General features: G+C 42.4%; 1 protein-coding gene across 2 annotated transcripts in view; it reads right to left on the reverse strand.

The window, feature by feature from the left end:
- The window catches only part of Usp6nl (USP6 N-terminal like), a 128,084-nt gene that overhangs the window by 95,229 nt on the left and 10,157 nt on the right, over positions 1-22,698 (reverse strand). For both annotated transcript variants that reach the window (XM_006254233.4, NM_001106120.1), the window contains exon 2: positions 18,846-18,937. In XM_006254233.4, the coding sequence (XP_006254295.1) occupies positions 18,846-18,849 (4 nt within the window). In that variant the 5' untranslated portion in view covers positions 18,850-18,937. The remainder of the gene's footprint in view (positions 1-18,845; positions 18,938-22,698) is intronic.

A 22,698-nucleotide genomic window follows, 5' to 3' on the forward strand; every position in this document is an offset into this window, starting at 1 on the left:
AGCAGATGCAGGCTAAGGTAAGCATTCAGAGAAACTGTGGTGGTTTATTTGCTGTTGAACATACTCAAGTATTACTTACCCCTTCCCCTCCCCTGTTTCACAAGGCTAGACTGTTCTCCCTGTCCCTGAAGGCTGTGTATCAGAACACACAGCCCACTAAATTACTCGGCCTTGAAAGACTTCTCAGTCAAGACTGTCCTAAGAACTGTAGCTCCCTAGTCACTGAACTGCCCAAGATACTCTAAGCCACTCCCTAGCATCCTACAGGTCTGTTTACAATCCTGTACCAAAGAAAACTGGCTGTGGAAACTTCACAAACCATTTATTATAAGTATTTTATCCTCGACTTTGATATTCTAGTACAACGTCTCTGAAAACTGTTGGGATTAATTTCCTGTGCACTGCGTAAAGGTCGCCTTTGTATTACTCAAATGCTGATTTCTGTCCAGCAGAGATTTGAGAACAGGTCAGACACTGGCGCTGCTATTTTTACGAAGCATCACCAGTCCCAGTGTTCTGTAAACATCTTTTCCATCGCCTTCTGGTTGGTTTAATGAAGAGCTAAATGGCCTATAGCAAGGTGGGAGGGGACAGGTGGGACTTAGGGGCAGAGGTGGAAACGCTGGGAGCCGCTCTGAAGGAGAGGTAACTAACAAGCCGTGTGGCACACTTAGGTTAAATAGAGAGGTACATTAAGTTACATGAGGAGCTAGTTGGGAAGTAGCACAACCTAAGGCCTTACCTATAATAAATAAGTATGTCTGTGTCATAATTCAGGAGCTGGCGAGTCAGAAACAGTTGGATGATAACAAACTCCCTTTTCTATCCCACTTACTAATGTTAATGTGAGTGCAGTATTTAAAAATACTACATTTGCTCTATACCTCCCATATTCACATTACAGTAAAAGAAGTATCATTTTAAACTTTTTGAAATATTTATTTTTATAGTGTGTGTGTGAGTGTGTGTATGTTTGTGTATGTGTGTGTGTATGTGTATATGGCATGCATGTGTGGTGTGTGTGCATGTGTATGTGTGTAGGTATATGTATGTGTATGTGGTGTGCATGTGTGTGTGTGTGTAGGTATATGTATGTGTATGTGGTGTGCATGTGTGTGTGTGTGTAGGTATATGTATGTGTATGTGGTGTGCATGTGTGTGTGTGTATTTGTGTGTGTGTGTGTGTGTGTGTGTGTGTGTGTGTGTATGTGTGTGTGTAGTGTAGTGTATTTTAAACTCTTTATTACCAGAGTTGAGTGGACCTCAACCTTGGGTCAAGATTCCTTTGGGGGGCGAAATGGCCCTTTCTCAGGGGCTACGTATCAGAGAGTCTGTATATCAGACATTTATATTACAACTCATAACAGTAGCAAAATTACAGTTATTGAGCAGCAACATCAATCGCTGGGGTCACCACAGCATGAGGAACTAACTGTATTAAAGGGTCACAGAATTAGGAAGGGTGAGAAGCGCTGATCTACATACATGACACGGCTTTCTTAAGAGGAATGCATTAAGAGGAAAGCTGCCTACTTGCTAAGAGTTGCCTTCTACGCTTACAGAGGACCCAAGTTCAGATCCCTGCACCCATGTCTGGTAACTCACAGCTGCCTGGAATTCCAGTTGTAGGTGATCTGATGCTCCTCTTACCTCCATGAGCATCTGCACTTACTCATGTGCACACCCACACAGATACACGCCTACACAGACTTTAAAAATAATCAAAATAAGTCTTTTAAAACAACCATTTCCTTTAAAATGAGAAAATACAGTGTTTTGCCAAGGAATAAAAGTAATAAATATTAATGATGCAATTAACATAATTAGAAAAGGTCTAAAAAAGCTTCTCAGAAGAAAATTTCTTTATAAACTTTCTTTCCCAGGTAGAGAAAACTCTACCTGAACCCAATCCTATCTGAAAACGAAAGGCAGAGTGTCATCGTGATATGGCGTATCTTTTGCCAATGTTCTTCCTGTATTCACATGCACTTCCTGGTACTTAGGAGAAACACAGACATACTTTCAAAGACAAGAAAAATAGTGTTAGGGGTAGAGAATTGGCTCCGAGGTTAAACACATGTTCTTGCAAAGTGGGGTTTGATTCCCAGCGCCCACCTGCAGGCTCACCATCTCCTCCAGCACCAGGTACACTTGTGGTACACAAAAACGCACGCAAGCAAAACACCTACATACACAAAATAATAATAATAAATCTCTTAAAGTGTAAAAAGGAACAAAGGAGACGAGGAGGAAGAGGAAGAAAAGGAGGAAGGAGAGGACCAACTAGGACAACCAGTATTATCCTTTGCCCTAATATAGCCCAAGTAACCGTAATTAAAAACATAAAAACTGGGAGAAACATTCCACCCAAAAGTTCTGACTGTAAAGGTCAAATTATGAATCTGACATTTTCAAACAGATTGAAAGTACATTAGTTATATTCTCCTGAAATAGTAAACGTAGTAAGAAACTTTCAGTGCTGCATTATTAAAATCCTACCATTTAGAGAGGAATGTGGTCTACTTCAGAAAGAAAAGAGAAAGAAAGCAGGAGACAGGAAGTAAATAATTCCAAAGGAAACAAGGACGGCTCCTCTGCTTTCTGAGATACAACTCTGTTGGGTCATGTAAATACCATGTTCTGTGGTAACATAATAAGGCAGTTTCCATGGGTTACGCTTTTTAAGTTCTACTGTCTTGTAGGTGATAGAACTGCACATTACAGTATCACTTTACAGCACTGTTTCAAATCCGTTTACTTGGGGTATTTGGAATCTCATAATCTTTATTTTCAAATGCGAAATATGCCATGTTAAAATATTTTTAAAGTCTGCATTCAGCATCATCTGGGTATACTTTCATTAGCCAAGTCTATAAAAATAGAATGTTCTAAGACAGAACACAGACTCATGTGAGTCGACTAGCACATACATATGTTACCCACAGATCACCTGATGGCCTGCAGACACTCAACACCCATCCCTCATCATCACTTTAGGGGTTTAGGACTTCAAACATTCATAAAGCAAAAACAGGCGCTTCCTTCTTCTAAGCATAGGTGATTTGTTCATTTTAACACAGGGGAGTCAGGCTTGCAATCTAAAGTAGTTTACTACACTCCAATACGTCTCGGGTATATGTCCTAAGCCCATGACTCATTTACAGAGAAGCACACAATCTTAAACAGAAAAGCCGACTGCTCGCTGAGAAAGACAGACTCACTGTGACTGGTCAAGCCCTTAATTCATTTCTATTACTTTATCAGCTATCACAGAGGTAAGAAGCACCTACCCCTGCCCTGCTACAAGCAGACTTCCAGCTTCCCCTCCTAATGCTGCTGTGATTATATTTAAGATTAAGGATTACAGTAATGATTTGTCTACCATCAAAATCCCCAACGCAAGAAGAGGATCCCTGCAGTGAGAACACTGTCACAGCGGAGTGAGATAACTTCTCATGCTATAACATGCTCTCCTTCTGTGCTTAGAACAGGATACCGAGTGTGCTAACAATCATGCAATACTACCCGGTCCTTTTCAGACACTGTAATAACGCAGGAAGGCATACGCACACATGCAATCAGAATGTTTACTGCTTTTCGTCAGATCGATCCATGTCAAAGTCTCTAGGTGCCTTAGATGCTCTGGCTGTTCACTCTGCCCTACCTTCCTTCGCCGTGGCTGCCTTCTGCCTGGACGGTGTCACCAGCTCCTTTACAAGCTGCAAGACTTGAATCATTGCTAGGTAACAAGCCAAAGGCTCCAGCTGCTTCCACTAGAGATCCAACAGGTTTCATCACCAGGAGCTTAACGCATTTCTGCTGTCTGAACGCTGGAGCGTGAGCACAGTTCAACTTCAGAGCAAAGACTGCTCTGCCGAGCTACGGTGACACTCCGTATCAGAAAACAACGCAAGAGCCACCCGCTCTCTATCTCCCTGAGCATTTCAGCATACGTGGGAACGCCATCCTCAAGGTCCAAACTGTATTACCGTGCAAAGCACACACCACTCACACACCAAACTGAGTAATCTGCAAACCACTAAGCACAGCAAAAACACTCTCTTGCAAAAGCCACGACAAGATAAACCAAGTCTGTTATGAATTCTCAAACCGTATCACAGATGCTATGTGCAAATTTTTAAGTAAAACTAAAATACCTTGTACCATCAAAGCTTTAATACTTTCTTCCAATTTCTCAAAAACCTTATATTTGAATCAGAAAATGTAGATAAAAATAAAAATCTATCTTGCTAACTCCAACTTCCCAGATTTACATAAAAGATACAGAGCCTCAAAAATATCCTATAATTCCTCTCCCCTCCCTCCTTTCCCTCTTCTTCCCTTCCCCTCCCCTCCTCCTAACACCTCTGAATTCTCAGTATACGAATACAAGTCTAAGTTCACGTACACACGAAAATTCCCCTGAGGAGTCTACAAGTTCATTGGTCTCAACCACAGAGACATGGACCAGAGAATCCAAAACAAGCAAAACCTTTGCTTCTGCCATGGAATGGCTTCCACAGCAAAACTGCAGCAATGCTCAATGAATATTTAACACCCGTGCTTCACATTCCCTTTACCACACAGCCCTTCCCCAGTGAGCCTACAGCAACTAAGGAGAAGGGAGGGAGGCACCGGGTTAACTCTGCTAAATGTTAAACTCATCAAAGTGGTGCCACGCCAGTTATCCATTCCCTCGTGCTACATCACCAGCTTTCATGTTTATCTCTCCTTCCTATGCACTACGTTGATATTTTAACATAAATAATGGATCATGGTGGCAGGAATCAGAGGCCATTCCTTTGCCTTCAGATAGACAGTTGACGACTTACTTGTTTTCCCATTCTTCAACTGAGGTGCACAATGAATCCACAAGGTTAAATAAGTAAATAAAATCTGGCTTCCTCTGCCCCCATGGCTCCTCTGTAAAACTACAGCTTTGGGATCCAGAGCAAAGCTCTCAGCTCTTCTGTGAGAACCTCAGCATGTGCGTATACATCCACTCATGACACCGCCACCATCTGGTCTCAGCTCTGAGAAAACAGCACTGCAAACCTATGACAGCAGGAAAGGTTGTAAAGAAAGGAAAGCACAAGGCAAGCACCCAGACTGCTTGCTAGCTTTAGTGCACGCACTTGCATTGGTGCATTAAAGTCCTGGGGTTGCAGACAGATCTCGATAGACTTCCGAGCACAAGGCCCTAGGTCGGGTCCCCAGCTAGAAGGTCAGTAGGAAGTGGGCATGAATTGAAGGCTGATACATTCAGAAAGGTCAAAGCACCTTAAACCAAATGTGGCCTTTTAAGTAAAACCCTTCGAAGCCTGGATAGAAACAAACAAACCAACTCCACTCCCTCTACCCAACACCTTCTTTCCTGGGGCAATACTGAACAGGTACTAGGCACTGAATACCTCACACCTCTTCTGGAAAGAAGGTGAACAGTAACCAACTTTCCCTTTCTCCCTCTCAGAGATCAAACCCAAGGCCAAGAAATTATTAAGCAGATACTTTACCCAATTAGCATGCCCAATCTGAAAAGTTTGCTCACTTCCAATATTCTTCCTTCCACAGCAATGAAGATATATATATATATACATATATATACATATATATATATTCCTCTCAATAAAAATGATGTTTAGAAAACATGATGAAAAGAATACAGAAATCATTTTTTCATAAATATCAGCTGCATTATCCCACCCCACTGGCTTAGTTTTGATTTGAAATGAAAATTGTCACCACAACACACTACCAAGAGTATTTGAAAAGCTCTCCTTCAAATGATCTCTGGTCTAGAAAAATGTCATGGGAAATGCTAACTATACAAGGATAAATAAGCATAAAAGGTACGATATATAAGAATTCCAACACACACCCACACACATAAACACACTCACACATGCACACTCACACATACACACACATATACACACACTCACAGACATACACACACATACACACACTCACACACATAGACACACATACACACATACTCACTCACACATACACACTCACACATACACACACACACACACACTCATATACACACACACACACGGAGTGGGCACAAAAAGAAAAATATCAAAAATGATACCAGTAATTTTTCCTCTAAATGAGTGTTTGTCAATCTGTTGGTCTCAACCCTTTGAGGGTCACCCAAGACCACCAGAAAACCCAGATTTTTACACTATGACTTATAACATAGCAAAATGGGTTCTGAAGTAACAACAAAAATAATTTTATGGTTGGGAGTCACCACACCATGAATGTAATGGTTGAAGGAAAATGGCCCCCATAGGCTCATAGGTAGAAGCACGATTCAGAGATGTGGCCTTGAGTAAGTACGATTTTGTTGGAGGAAGTGGGAGAAGCTTAAGACAGACCTAGTGGCTGTCTCTTCCTGCTGCTTGCAGATTCCGATGTAGACTTCTCAGTTACCTCTCAAGCACCAGGTCTGACTGCATGCCACCGTGTTTCCCACCGTGATGATAATGGATAGTAAGTCAGCCCCATCTAAACTCTTTCCTTTATAAGCTTTGCCATGGTCACAGTGTCTCTTCACAGCACTAAAACCCACACTAAGACAATGAGGAACTGTAGAGGGTCACAGCTCTACAAAGGTTGGGACCCACTGCTGTAAATAACAGCATCACAGAGAAATGCTTACATTCTTCTTTGTGCTATACTGTTCAGTAAATGTAATCTACTGTTATTACTTTTCAAGCAGGGAAACACCCTTGTATTTAAAAAGTTCATCATCTTATTAAGAACTATGCATGCATGGGTAAGAACTATGCATGCAAGGGGTCTTACCCAGCACTAGGCTCTACATGCTCAACCCTCACCTCCCAGGCAAGATGTGCCCACTGCTGCAACTGCTTGATTGATTGACTGGTTTATCTGTTTATGTATGTATATGTGTGTGTGTGTGTGTGTGTGTGTGTGTGTGTATGTATGTATGTGTGTGTATGTATGTATGTATGTGTGTGTGTATGTATGTATGTATGTATGTGTGTATGTATGTATGTGTGTGTGTGTGTGTGTGTGTGTGTGTGTGTGTGTGTATGACTTGAGGCCTGATCCACAACAATCAGCTTCATGCCTGATACTGTAACCCTGGTCGAAAGCTCACAGCTGAGAGGCCACAGAGCCCTGGATAAAGTCACTGTTGTTATTTTGCTAAGTGGTCAAGCTGTCAAATTGCCTCCTAGATACCTGTTTATATCCCTGGACGTAGGCTCCATTGAACTTTGGCCAGAGAAGTTTCTTTCTGCAACTGGCAGCTGCCGGGGAGAGACATAGCTGGTAACGTGCTGAAGGAGAATCAGTCCTAAACGGGGCATGTGTTACACTCCCAACCATGGCCCAGGGCCCTCACAGGAAGGGAAGCAGAAAGAGTCTAAGAGGGAGGGCAGGGAGGAGCACGGCAGAGCGCTGTGTCTGGGCCTGCCATGGCTACCTCACTCAAAAGCTCACAGCAGCTATGACTCATCTGCACAAGCCCTATACAAGGTCAAGCCTACCAAAACCCTAGTACAGATGGGTAGATGGTCTCTAGGCTTCAAGCTTACTGAAAAGCTAATGGCTGCTAAGAGCTGCTGGGAGCCTAGGGAGAGCATTCCCTTTTGAAGACATGGCCAATAGTCATGTTTCTGTGTATGACCTCACACACATGCACATAAGGGAAGTACACCTGGGAGGAGACATGATAGGGCCAGGGGAGGAAACAGCTGGTAGCCGCAGCTATGATAATTGTCTCTGTATGCTAAAAAAATCCAGTGGTGCTTAGAAGACAGAAAAACACAGTTGCCTTGCCCTGACCACCTGCAGAAGCTGTGAGCTGCTGGTCTCTGCAACAGAGCAGCTCTTACCTGTTACCCAGAAATTCTGACTCTGCTTCCTACATTAGTACTTGTATTATCATCCCCAAACCAACAACTTTCTGGTAATCCTCAAAGTGTTGACTTCCTTCTTCTCACCATATCCAAATCCCAGGAAGGAGACAGCAGGAAGAGAGAGGTGCGATGACAGGAGACAAAAGCACTCTCTCCTCTGCCCAGCCACACAGCTTGACACCATCCACCTACTTTGTTCAGATCAAACTATTGGGCAAAAACATTTCAGATGAAGGGGTCAATATCAGACTGATATTAATAGTGAGTGATAGAAGGAAACAGCTGGACAAAGGAAAGAAATCTTTCCCTAACGCTTCTCACTCATCAAAAGAAAAACAAAACAAAACACTGGATCTGGTCTCTCATAAATTACTCCTCTCATTCTTTTGGTAAAATAAAATCATAAGTTTTCACCGGGGCATCTTGTCTGACCTAAATCTGAAGAAGTCCAAGAAATCAGTGGAGTACTAAAGAGAAACCATAATCCCGCATGCACAGCAGACAATGCTGTCCATAATTCAAACCAACGGCACAGAGCCTTACGGACTTATAAACTAGCATCAGAGGTCCTTTTACTCTTCTTTTTGTCAATATCTGCCTTTCAGAGATTCTTCTTATTGTAAAAATAACATCAAGTTCCAGTGCAGAAAAATAAGAATAAAAAAAGAATCAAAATCAAATACCGTCTCATGTCTGCCATATGGAAATATACATTATTTATCAACTTCCTGACTGGTCCAGGAACTCATCGCTAGTGTCCCACACGCCCTGTCCACACGTCATCAGCACATCACCTTTATGCCACACTCACAGAGCAGGGCTGGCACTGAGCTCCACATATAAACTCTCTACGTCTCAGGAATAACAACCCAGCATCTTCTACTCTTGGCAACTGCTCAAATAGTTGTTTCTTTATCCCATTTTCAAGATGGTATTTTTACTTTCCTGGAAAAGCACTTTAGAATTAAGCTAATGTCACTTTTCTCCCAAGGAAAAGAATGTGAGGCCACATTTCTTGTGACAAAAACAATCTGTAAATACTCAAGAAGACAAATGGACCACAAATGGGGAAAGACTACTGAAAATCAAATCATAAACCCATCTCTAAGTAATAACTTATTCTGGGCCAGCAAATTAGTTTGCAGGCTTTGCTTCTTTATCATTCCACTGAATGATAGAGGAAAAACATGTCACTCTGCCCTAGAATTTCAAAAATCAATCTCCAGAAACTTGGCATATGAAATTCAACATGGTAATTATAAAAAATAAAACTTATGGGCTACATCTTTTTCTGCACCTAAAATCTATAACACTGCATGTTCCAGCAGTGTTTTAATTCACACTGGCCGACAGTGAGCCCACTGAAGAGTCAATCAAGGGCATCAGCCAATCCTCACTGGCTCACTGTTGTTGTTGTTGTTGTAATTGTTTTGCGGGGGTTTTTTTTTCTTGTAGTTGATTACCACAAAAACGTATTTCTTTCAAAAAGCATTTAGGTTTGTGTTTACAGCCTTAGAATAAACAATATCCTAGTTTAGACCAAAAGTTCGCATGCACACATGTATAAAGCACACTGCTTCCATAAACACCATGAAGGTGCATGTATATAGACGGTAACACAGATATCTCTGTCATGCCCTAATATGATATCTACAGTTTCCCTAGCACATTATTAAAACAGAGAACAGAGATAACCCTTGGTGTCCTGTACAGGTACCACATTACGTAGAGCCTCTTCTATGTCCTCCAGGCTTCCTTCCTTCCAGAAACCTCTGTCAACCAACTCCCCCTTTTCTATATAGTACACATTACCTCTCCTCTGACCACACAAAATGGCCACGTCCATAAAATAACATGTCTACAAACACACAGAGCATGTTCCACAATCAATCTTAAAAGTGCAAAAGGTCACATCCAAGGTTTAAAAGTCACGATTTTTCAATAATCACTTCAGAGGGAAAAGATTTTTTTCAGAAGGCAAAAGACAGCATGCTGAAAACTCTCAGGTGACATTTCCCCCGAGTCTCAAAATTTATTTTAGCACTATTGTCATAGTCTTTTAAATGATGCTGAATTAAGTTGAAGAAGATAGAATGTATTACTTTTGATGAGTTTTTTTTAAAAGAAGAATGGGGACTAGAGATGTGGTTCAGAGGTAAGAACGCTTGCTGCTTGTGGTGTCCTGACTGAGAATGGCCGCCTCCATAAGCTCAAAGGTTTGACTACTTAGTCACCAGGGAGTGGCACTGTTTGAAAGGATTAGGGGGTGTGGCCTTGTTGGAGGAAGTGTGTCACTGGAGATGGACTTTGGGATTTCAAAAAGCCCATTCCAAACTCAGGATTTCTCTCTTATGATAGACCCCGACGTAGAACGGTGTGTTCCCTTGGGACCATGTCTGCCGGTGAGATGCCATGGCCCTGCTATAATACCAATGGACTAAACCTCTGAAAATGTAAGCCTGCCCCAGTTAAATGTTTTCCTTTACAAGAGTTGCTGGGGTCATGGTGTCTCTTCGTTCGCAGCAACAGAACACTGATTAAGACGCTGCTCTTCCAGAGAACCAGAGCTCAGTTTCCAATACCTATCTATCCTGGGCAGGTCATACTGCCTCTAACTCCAATTCCACAGGAGTTCCAGAGGATGGCACCCTCTTCTGACTTCCATGGGGAGCCATGCGCGTGTGCACACGCGTGCACGCACGCACGCGTGCACACACACACACACGCACACATGTGCACACATGCAAATTATAAAATATATCTTAAATATAAAACTAAAGTAATTAGTGTGAGTGGACTGAGAGCATGGCGGTCCACACTAATCCCAGGAGGCGGCAGGCAGCGGCAGGAAGACCTCAACAGCTTAGAGGTTAGGCTGGACTCCACAGTAAGTTCCAGACTGCCCAGCTATGTAGGAAGGCTCTCTCTAATGAACAAAAAGATGAGACACAGTGGGGCTTCTCCTTACAGGAAATTTGCAAACCATCTCTTCTAAAGCACCTCCTTCTACAGAATAGGATGTCCTATTTCCAAGCCTTACACTGTCTCTCAGTATCAGTTCTTCACACTGCTCTCTTCCAGTTTTCAGGAATTCTGCAGCTCAGTGACCGGCCTCCCTGAGCACAGGCCCTTGCTCCCACAGATGTGTTTCCTTCTTTCTATTAACAATCACAGACTTCTAGTGCAATATCCATCTTCCCTCCTAGTTCTGTGCTCTAAAAGGCCAAGTTTATGTTCCTTAGCCTCAGCTCTATCTGAGGATCAACGCAGCAACAATATAATGGAGAGCCTCCTGTGTACACTTAAACAAAAGTCTTGAATTTAATTCTCTTCCTTAAGAGTTATGTTAAAAAGTCAAACATCACGATAATTCTGGAAAGTGTTAGTTACAGTATAATGTGCCTCAAGGTTATCACCTTTATACATTTGAATTGCTTATTTTTATAATAGCCAAATGCATTTTCTAGGTCTTACACTACCTTGCATGAGTTATTAAACTTTTACTAGTTGTACCTGTACGTAACTAAGTACCTGACACTTCCTATTAAAATAACTCTCTAAATCTTACTTAGAACAGAGTCTTCATGCATGTTTACTCTATTTTCATCCAAGGAAAAAAATCAAAGGGATAATGAGACAGCAGTCATAAGGCTAATCTTCAGTGATGTAATCTTAATTTATAGATAAATCTTTATAACTGTTTTATACAACTGACATTACAGTCAACATAATTCAAAATACCAATTCTACTAAAAGGAATCTAAGTAAAAGCCAAATATTGTCTCTTTACAAAGTCACCTCATGTTCTAGAAAGATTGTTACATTTTTCTTATCTTTGTAATAGACAGTAAAGGAGAATAAATTATCTCCTTATGCAAGAAATCTGAATCCTAGTCAATCGGTTGAAGAAATGATAAATGTTGCTTTTGAAGAGCTCGATGAGAAGGGAATCTAGAGATCACCACGCAGTTCCTTCCTCTTCCTGACACAGGGCCCTGAGATAGGGGATCCCTCCAGAGAAATGCCCGTAAGACTTCTCGCACACAGAGAGACAACACAAAGCTAACACAAAGAATGCCACTCAGGGTCCTCACACACAGCATCACGCCATTCCTGTTCCAATCTTCTATAATCTGAAGCACCACTATAGTTAAAGACATCATGACTCCAAATGTCCTGTAATTTGATATAAATCTTAGTGTTAAGTATGTGACCGTCGTCTTTTATGCTTTCTTAACATTTAGTACCTAAGTGCTTGCTTTCTTCCTGTGAGAAGGAAGTAGCCTGGTGCGACTTGCAGAGTCACCAATGAAAGGTAAAAGAACTGTTCTCAAACTTCCTAATGCTGCCACCCGCCCAGCAGTCCCTCATGCTGTGCTGACCCCAATCATACAATTGCTTTCATTGCACTGCCATTTTACTACTGTTATGAATCATAATGTAACTATCTGGTATGCAGGATATCTGATATGTGATCCTAGAGAAAGGGATGTTCAACCAGCAAAGGGGTCGTGACCCAAAGGTTGAGAGCCACTGCAGTAGAGGCTTTTGTTTTCGAGTGACTTCCTAATTTCTGAGCAGCAGTCATAATACAAGGACATCACATTTCCATTTAAAAACAAATGCACAAACAGACCTAGACCAGCAGTATGGCTCAGTGGGTAGACCTACTGCCAAGCCTGAAGCTCTGTGCTCCGTCCCCTGGACCGATATGGTAGAAGGAGAACGATGACTCCTACAAGCTGTCCTCTGACCTTACACTTGACACAGCGTGCACACGTACGTATACAAGAGGCAGACAGACAGGTACTCAAAAAACAAAACCCACTAATTTGTAGCTCAGTGCGTGAACTGGGAGCAGAGTCTGGAATAGGAGCTAGCAGAGCTGTTCACGGTCTCTGGCCTGCCGTAACCTCGGGCTCACACACAGGCTACAGAGCTTCCTTCACAGAAACATCACTCTCCAAAGAGGAAAAACAAGTAGCACCAAAACACCGTTAAAACACCGTTTCCTATCAGTCTGGAGGAGATGGGCAGGGCAGGAAGTGAGCCTCACAGTCCTGCAGAATGAGGTCGTCCCCATGCACACTGATGGCGCATCCCTCTAACAGGAGTGTCTCCTGGTCTGAAGTGAAGCAGTGATAGCACAGCTGTCCAGCTGTGCGTAAATAAAAGCTCACTACAGACAACACAGCAGACACCACTTCCTCAGCCATGCGTCCACTGTCTCTTGATAAATGAGAATAGTTTCAGATAGAAATCCAGTTTTAGAGACATTAATAAAAAAGATGTGGATTTTTTTCTAAACATTACATCATTTTGAATCAGACTCCACAAAAAAAAAGCACAAAGATCAAACTTTTATAAAATCATAAAAGATAAAATAGAGTATTAATTTGAAATATTCATGCCAAGAGGACCAATAAAACGGAGCAGAGAACATGCAGCTGCATCCTGAACAATGGGACGTCTGAAAGCGGCTCAGACGTAGGTGTGGAGCCACACGCAGGTCCCCAAGCCCTGACACGTGTTTCCTTACACAGTACAGCAAGGTGTGCTCAGTACGGTATACTTACACAGTACAGGCGGAGTCCTCTAAGACATAACTGAGTAAAAACCTCACCGCCTAATCAGAACTTTCTGAGGTGCAAGGCTCCCTAATGAGCCAGTGTAAGCCACACACTTCCAAAGAAATCCAGGTGAAGGCTGGTGGGGAAGCAGGTAGCAGTGGGCCAGCAATTAAAGATAGCAAGCCATGAGCCCGACCCAACAAGGCTGGTCAACAGCAAAGTGTTCCATCCCAAGCCTCTGGAGCTCTAGGGACCTGAGGAGGACTGCCACCATGAAACTGTATGCTCAATGGAATGTACGCTTCTCCTTAAGAATGAACCGTCTTCCACAGGGCCACTGAACGCATGAATTCACCACAGGGCCACTGCACGCACCAATTCACAGCTGCTGCGATTACATGCACAAGACCTGCACAAGATCAGGCCAGCCAAAACTTCCCAGCATGAACAGAGGAGGGGTTCATGCTCCAGCAGATGGCCCTGTGCCCATGCACACACAGGCAGCATACAGTGGGCTCTGTGGGACAGAAGTGGTAGGACAGAGCTGAGGGAAGGGGGAGAGTGGTCTGACCAAAACATGTACTATGCACTATAAAAATCTCAATAAAGAAACAATATAAAAGAATTAACTGTCTTGAAAGAAGTCCATAATCTGTTACTACAAAAAAACTTACTGAGGTTGATTTATACATCAATTGTGTATATATTTTGCAATATAGTATATGTCTAAAATGTTATTATTAATGGCAGGCTTACAAAAACTGGTAAATAATTTAGCTTTGGAGAAATAACGTGTAAATGGTTTGCAATTTTAACCAGTATACTTAATTTTAGAAGCTGGAAAGGCTATTGCTACTTTAACCATTTGTTTACGCTGAAACTCTAAATGACTTTCCATCAAAGGAAACCAGAATTCCACCAAAAATGTTTTAATTGTACATAAATGTCTTTCTATAGAAGTATAAGGAGAGAAGAAAGGAGGAGGAGAAGAAGGACAGAGAGGGGCAGAAGAGAGGGGAGGGAAGAATATCAACAATTGATAAATCTGAGTCCAAAGTCTATGGGAATTTGGGACATTATTTTTATAATTTTTTTAAGTTTGGTAAAAGTGTCAAAAGTAGAAACAAAAAATTAAGCTATCTCCTAAAATTTAAAAATATAAAAAAAATCATAGCTGAATATACTGTATAAATCTGCATTCGGCTCTATTTAGTCCACGACAGTGTCATATTAAGAGCTATTCACTTCCTATAGCAAGAGGATAAATGAGCTAAAACCCAAATGCATTCCACGCTGAGTGGTTGGGATCTAAGGGCAGGTAACTAAGGAGCTAACAGTGTGCTCTTCCTGAGAAGCAGAAACACCAATATTTAAAGGACAACTCGACTGAGATTTTCTTTCACCTTTCAGCCTACTTCCAAGGTATGACGTCTTCCTATTTCTAGGTAGACTAATGTTCCATACAGAACTGTTAAACAATGTTTAGGAGAAGTATCTATCACTACCAATCCTTCCAATGACTGAGACTAGCAGAACCCCTAGGCTGTCACTGAGGAACTCGACGATCTACTGGATTTATATCATTATCTACTAGAACACACATCAAAGCGGACCGTTCCCACTCCACTAGGAAACCATCAAAACCCTACATCAAATGTCAACCCATTTCTTTTCCTTGGCTTAAATGAGAGATATTTCCTATGCAAAAGTGACCAATTTAAAAACAAAAACCAAAAAACAACAACTCATCCCATTACCGAGGCTAAAGGGCAAGGTCAGACATGCCAACGTACAATAAGTACCCCGACTGACCCAGCCAGAGAAGAGAGCAGACATCCCAACAACTTACAAACAGCACTAACTTCCAAGTACACCTTCCCTGATAAAGAAAGAATATGGTAGAAATTAAATTTAAAAAGAGAGAAAATGGGGTTTCAACATGAAGCTTTGAGAAGAAAAATTAAGTATAACTTAATTGCTTTTATCGTGCTTTGTGTTTTAAACATACACATCAAGATAATCGGTAAATACTGTTGCTGGCATGTTCGGGGACTTTTCCTTGCTATAATATCCATCAACCACCCAAGACACCCACTGTCTTATTTCATCTGTGGTTTTACATGATGAAGTCAACAAACTGAATAAATGCAAACTATGCAGATACAAAAACAGAAAACGATTTAAGTGCTAAAATCAAAGCCTTTCTGTTAGCTGTAATCAAGTTAACAATCCACAATGACATTCACAACTGTCACAATATCATCCCAAGTCCTCAGCTCAGGATTTCCTAAAATACATGCCGGCAAGAATGACAAAAAAACACTGAAAAACACAGCATGAGCAAACCCTCAGGTCCAGAGGGGTGGGGCTGCTGGGGAGCAGGTGGGATTGCCCCGCTGACGACACATGATGTGTGCTAAGGTTGTCTCCACCCCACATCTATCTCTCTCATGTGCTGTGCAAAAATTACTCTGCTCTGTATGTTTCCTGACACAAAAACAGCTGAGAGACCAGAAAAGTAAACCTAGTCACTTATCTAAGTATCCAATCCTTCTTCTGATATCATATCCGTGCTGAAGAAACAATCAGTAATAATCCGAAATCATATTCTCACCAAGTCTACGTTAGAAAGCCTATCTAGATCTGATACTTTCCACTGTAGGAAAGCCTATCTACATCTGATACTTCTCCCTGTAGTACCTTTTAACCTCAACTACATTTCCATGTGGATTTTTTTTTCAAAACATGAATTCCTGATACATTCAATTCCCACTTTCTGTGATTAAGAACTCATAGAAACCCACTGTAACACTCCTCAGGCTACCTGAAAAATGGGGGTCTGATCAGCGACAACTTCTTTTTCTATATAATATCATCAAACTGTCAAGAACAGAAAATATAACCCAGTCTGATTCAAAGAAAGCTTGAAAAGAACCAAGCTCTAAGAACACATTAGCAAAGCAAACACTGTCCGAATAACCGACTTTTTAAATTTACAGTAGAAGCATGTGCTTTTCTGAGTAATTTCTCCAGAGTGAAATCCTAAGTCATGCCCATAACTGGAATCTTTGATACCATAAGCCCCACAATGAACGACCTGAGCTGTCTCTCGCCAGGCCCTCCCTAGCTCTGTGCTAGAACGTTCAGCCACGCCATGCACCCGTGTGGAGTCAACCTCCCTTTCTCACACCTTTCTCCACTACACCCTCTACAGTCTTCACAGAACAACACCTCAAATCTCATTGGAAACATAGTAATACACCACAGATCTATCACAGACCAAGACATGCATACCTGTAATATTTATTTAATACCTAAATGTCAAAAATCGTGATTGCCCTCAAGGAACACATGACCTGAACAGGCAACGGGTGCAGCAGACTTGCCTGGTGAGGGCAGGGGAAAGGAATGACTGAGGCGTTCTCTCGGAGCTAGGATGAGAGCAAAGGCCTACTCTATCAATAACCTCAGATGTGAGGCATGGAATGTGGCCTCATGCTAACAGTGGAAGCCCATGACAGTCTTCATCTCTGAGGTTCCTCTTCTCAGAAGACAGACACAGAACAAATAGTTTACCAAATGCACTGAGACACGGCACAGAGACGACATGGCCATGCCAGAGCATGTTAAACATCGGAATGGATCAGAAGTCATGTGACTCCAGGGAAGCTGCTCCGCTCCAGGGCAGGGAAGGTGGCTGAAGCCCTGTGCTGGGGCGGCTATAAATGCAGGCAGAGTCAGCATGGGGCTCTCCACTCCAACCTGGAGCTGCGTGGTGCTCTTCCTCACTGTACAGCACTGAAAGGCTTCTGTCAACTGTGCTAAGGCTACACTGTAGAGAAAGATGCTGACCTAAGGCCAGCTGACTTGAGACTGAATCCGTGATGTCTCTAATGTCACCATGGGGTTGGGGCTCTGATCCACTAACACACCCAATTCTGATCTGTGCATTCTAAAGGCAGGCGGAGACAATGGCATATCTGCTAGACAGCAGGGACAGAGGGAAACATAAAGTCCACCAGAGTTCCTGCTGAGACAGAGATGATGACCGTACCAGCAATACCAACACTCATAAATGCACTGCAGACAGACTGGAAAATGTACTGAATAATCTAATAAGACTTCAAAGCACTCCCCAAGAGACGCTCAGAAACATTAGGGCATTTAAACACACAAACAACAGTACAATAAGGAGAAAAGCTTATGGACATTTTAAGAAGAACCAACTTTCAACTATAACAAACAAAACAGTAAGCACTGAATTGTTAGAACCTGTCCACCTCACGGGCCCAGTCCACCTCCACCTTCACACTCACAAAGATCTGACTTCTGCATGAGCAAGACACTGGGATGAGAAAATGAAAACAGAAGTTACCTGTCCTCAGAGAAACTCATGTAACAATGAAGCCAATAGAACTCTAAAACTACAAATAGGAGTTAAACAATCTTGCAACTTCATTCTAATTTTCATGAACTCATGAGCATCTTCACCAGAGTTGGGGTTTCTGTGAAATAACCTTGTATGAATGAAACTGAGACAGGACACACAGCTTCCTCCAAATCGGGATCGGAATGCGTCTAACAATTGATCTTTTTATTTAAAGTCTCCCAGCTCCCCCCAAAAAGACACAGTAGATACTTTAAAACCCAATGGTAACTTCCTGAAATTATCTTTAGTAGGAGGTCTCAAACGTTTCACTAAAAACCATAAGAAAAGCTGCCTTAATTCATATTAAGGTAAACACAACCAATATAAATAATATACAAAAAAGTGTAGACTAACATTCTAACGAGGAAATGCTCACACCATCCTACAGTTTCCACACTCAGAAAGTCTGAATTTCCAACAGCCGTTTAGGAGCCCATGTAGAGTAAACCCAAGTCTTTCTTCCTACTCTAAAAGTAAACACTGACCACAGTAAAATCCAATTCTCATGGGCAGAAAGAAGAGGAAAGTAAGACAAATGCATCCCTTTAAAACTAAGAAGATAAAGTTTTTCTCAAACCTGCTAAGTCCAGAATAGCCTTGCTTTCTTGCTCTACTAAAAACACTGAGAGGCTGCTGTGGTTTTACATAAATAAAATAACCCATGTTGCTCAATGATGACATTTCACACTATAAGATTTCTCCTAACTATGGTCAGCTACACTATTCCCTCTCATACTTTTAGAATCTTTCCCCAGTAGGAAACTGAAAGCCAACAGAAGCCCTTAAGTGACAGAAGTGGTCAGCTAATACTCCCTCATCACACCTAACTCTAACATAGACTGCACAGCGAAATGTGTCTCCCTGCCTGAAGAGAAGCACGTGAGCGTGCAGCGGTAAGGAAAAGTAACAGGTTTCTTCTGCTGACCAGGCAGCAGGCAGGATACTCACTCATGACTGCAAAAGTCTCGGTGCGCTGTCCCGACCCAGCACCAAACCAGACTCTGCTGTCCAGGGCTTCTCAGAGGAATGCATATCCTGTTCTGCAAACAGAAGAGAGAGAAATCACATTTTCTGAAGGTCAGTATTTAAGGCTTCCTAAAAGGAAATGAAAACAAATTTAATTCAGTTTTTTCTATTATCTCTAGAACCCCTAGTCATCCTCCTTTAAATATAAAAGATTACTACTGATCACCATCTGATTCGAAGTTCCCTCTTTCTGAAACAAGTAGCTTCAAGAATTAAAACTATTTAGAAGGCGACTGCCGTACCGGTGCTTAGCGTGTAGAAGAGAACTGTCATAGAAAAGCTTCTAAACTCGAATCCTCAGTACTGAACTTATTCCTTCCCATTTCCAGATAAGAAAGAAAAGGAGAGAGTGCCCTGCTAGGACAAATGAACAAATCATGCCTGCAAAATCTATTTTGACTGCATACAAATTATTCATATAAAAAATGACCACAAAAGTTACCGCTATAAACTTTCTGTAATGATGTCACTTCCTCATTACAAACATAATGTTTTCATACTTATTCAGTTATGTGGAGTACACATCCTTTCAAGGCATCCTAAGTATTTTAACAATGTATCTGGTAAATAAGTTGCAACTTTTAGACATAGTTCTTTCCACTAAGTGTAGCATAAGCTTTGCTTTGTATTATGTGGGTATCAATGCTACAACACACTTGACCCTTGACTAAGATTCGCATTATAAAGCTTCCTCTTTTGGGTTTTTAGATGAGGCATACTCCTAGTGGTTAAACAGTAACACGAACCCATGAAGGCCTTCCCAGCTCTGAGACATGTCACAGCTCTGCGATTCAATACAAAGATGTACACCTGCATAACCTCCTTCATAAACCAGTAAGCCATGTCCCACGATCACGGAAAGTAACACTTTATTTTCTAAATCATTCAAGAAAACAGAAAGCAGTGAGTTCCTGCCTCACTTGCTAGGAGGGGTATGAGTCACAGTTAGTTAGGAAGGCACTTCTAAAGATTCGTTTTGCTGTGTCCATGCACTGTACTCAGATCATATAAGATGCACAATGTAGAGATTGCATCAGCCATGTGTATGCACCAATGGGCTTGCACGGCAGTTAGCAGTGGTGTCTAATCAGGCTCTGCCACCTGTCACCTGACCCCAGCTGTCAGGTTTTCTTCTTCATCTGTGCATTAGCCAGCGATTACCTTCCCAGATAACCCAATTACCCCACGGAAATGAGCAGTGTGGCAAACCTACAATCGCATATGATCCCACATTAGCTTCAGATACGTGTCCAAAGTTTCTCACCATAAAGACACTCCTCGATGGTGTTGGATTAAGTTTACTGGATTTGATTTCCCTCCTTGGAAACTAAGAGATGGGGCATGCTGAATGACAACAGGAAAAGGCAGGAAATGTCACAAAATCACAAAACCGATAAAACCAAGGCCCCAAGAGTCCACGAGCATTCACACTTGGAGCAGTTACCCTTTGCCTGGGGCCGCATGTTCACACACATGTAATGTTGGGTTTTCTAAGTGGAAATATCAAAGTACCTCACAGGATGTCATGCCTCCTTCCTACCATACCATAAGAAGCCAAATAAAGCCTTTTCTGATATTTAAGACATAAAGAATTTTCTCCGCACTAAAAATATTATCTTCAAAAACATTAGGACAGGGGCTGGAAGAGTGGCTCAGGAGTTCGAGAGATTCTTGTTCTTCCAGAGGAACGAATAATTCAGGTCCATGACCCACATCAGGTGGCTCACAGCTGCCCAGAAGTTCCACTCCAAGAGCCCCGTGAGCCCTCTGTCCGGCCTCCTCAGCCACCTGCGCTCATGTTACACAAACCCACAGGCAAACATATGGGCCTACACAAAGTTAAAAATAACAATGTTTTCAGTCAGGATCATAAAACGTACAGACACTGTAAGGGTGTTCAGACTTAGTTCAAACTGTAAGCTTACAGTTTACAGACATGCAAAGCACGCATTAGACTCCAACAACTCTTACCCCACCTACTATTTGTACTATTTGGGGATTTCACACAATGCTCCCTGATCATACTCACTTCCAGTCCCCTGGGTCCACCTCCCACCCTTGTGACCTCCTCCCAGAAAAAAAAGGAGGGAAAAAAAGCAAATAAGAAAGGCTAAGTCCATCTTGCACTTGCACTCACGGAGCACGGTCAGACTCCCAGTGGCCGGTGGAGCTTGCTCCTGAATGACACAGTGAAGGTCGGCCGGTCAAGGTTCTTTATGCTCATCACTGCTTCAAAACGAGATGGGCTCCCCAGGCCACGCCCTGTCTACTGTCAAAGTAGGCAGTCTATGGATTGCTTTAGCAACCAAGTGACTTAGTAGCACCAGCACACAACATAAAACGTTTAGGCTCCCTCTCTCCTCACCTAGTTACCTTTCCCTAGAGAAGAGAAACGTATCCTAAAATCACAAGTTTGCATACTAGGTACTTTGTAGTATTTCTGCAAAGTCCAGCATTTACCATACTTTTCACACATTGGCTTTGGGGGGCGGGGGTAATATGTCTTCCTGGAATAGAGCAGAACCCACTACACCCAACTGGAGGCTGTAAGAGTCTGCCTACATTCTCTTGAGCTGAATAGGAGCATTAGAAATGGATACCAAAGGACCCCGCTGGGCCCAAATTGACACTTAACTGAAGATGGCCCACAGCTTACGACCAAAGCCAGCCAACCTCAGTCAAACACAGCCAAGGGTGAAGATCTACAAGCTAGAAATGTCTGCTGTCAGCCATTGAAATTTTGTGGTAATTGCAATATTACAGCCAAAGGTGACTAAGCCAGAGAATCCAGACACTGACTACAGAGCCAGGAGGATGGCTCAGCAGTTAAGAGCAGGTACACCTTTGCAGAGGACTGAAGTTTGATTCCCTGAACCCACACCAAGTGGTTTACCACATCCTTTAACTCCAGCTCCGAGGGAATCCAACACCACTGGCCTCCGTGGGCCCCAGCATTCATAGGTCCACACAAATGCACATACACAGATCCACATACGTACACATAAGTAAAAACAAAACAAGTCTTAAGACACTAACTTTAAAAACAAATTAACTAAACCAGGCTGTCGTGGCACACGCCTTTAATCCCAGAGGCAGATGAATCTCTTGAGTTTGAGGCCAGCCTGATCTATAGAAGGAGTTCCAGGACAGCACCGGCTATAAAGAGAAACCCTCTCTTGAAAGAACAAAAAGAATGAACTAAAGTTTCAAGTTAGAAAGAGTGCATTCAGAAACCTAGGCCCGTACTAGCTATGGGAAACGAATGTAACAAGTGAGGCTCGTAGAAGCTGGACTTAAGGCGGCAAAGAGGAAGAGCTGGCAAATGCCACTCAGGCAGGGAGGTGTGGCTAGAGGATCCATGCCATGTTTGTGCTGCCATGTTTGTGACGGGAGGTACCAGAAACCACCCTGGGGCTGAGGGCAGAGTCCAATCTCAGCATCTGCCTGGCACTCGCAAGGCCCTGGGTTCAAATCCCAGCATCATACCACAAAAAGGAAGAGAGAACTTCCTAGCAGTTTTGACTGACTGTAAGAGAGAGAAAGGGAAGGGGAACTGGTAACATGCTGTTTGTCATAGCAAAAGAAACAAAAAACAAAACTCTGCAGAAGGATCAGTTACATCACCTGTTTATTACTGAGCATTATGAATCAATGAAATGAACCACAAGTACCCATATCAACCAAAAGTACATCTCGGAATTACTGATCTATTCTCACTCACGTGTGCTGTGCTGTAAAAGTACTTATACATGGACCACTGATGTCGAGGACACGT

The sequence above is a fragment of the Rattus norvegicus genome, chromosome 17 (assembly GCF_036323735.1).
Source record: "Rattus norvegicus strain BN/NHsdMcwi chromosome 17, GRCr8, whole genome shotgun sequence".
Classification (NCBI taxonomy): Eukaryota; Metazoa; Chordata; class Mammalia; order Rodentia; family Muridae; genus Rattus; species Rattus norvegicus.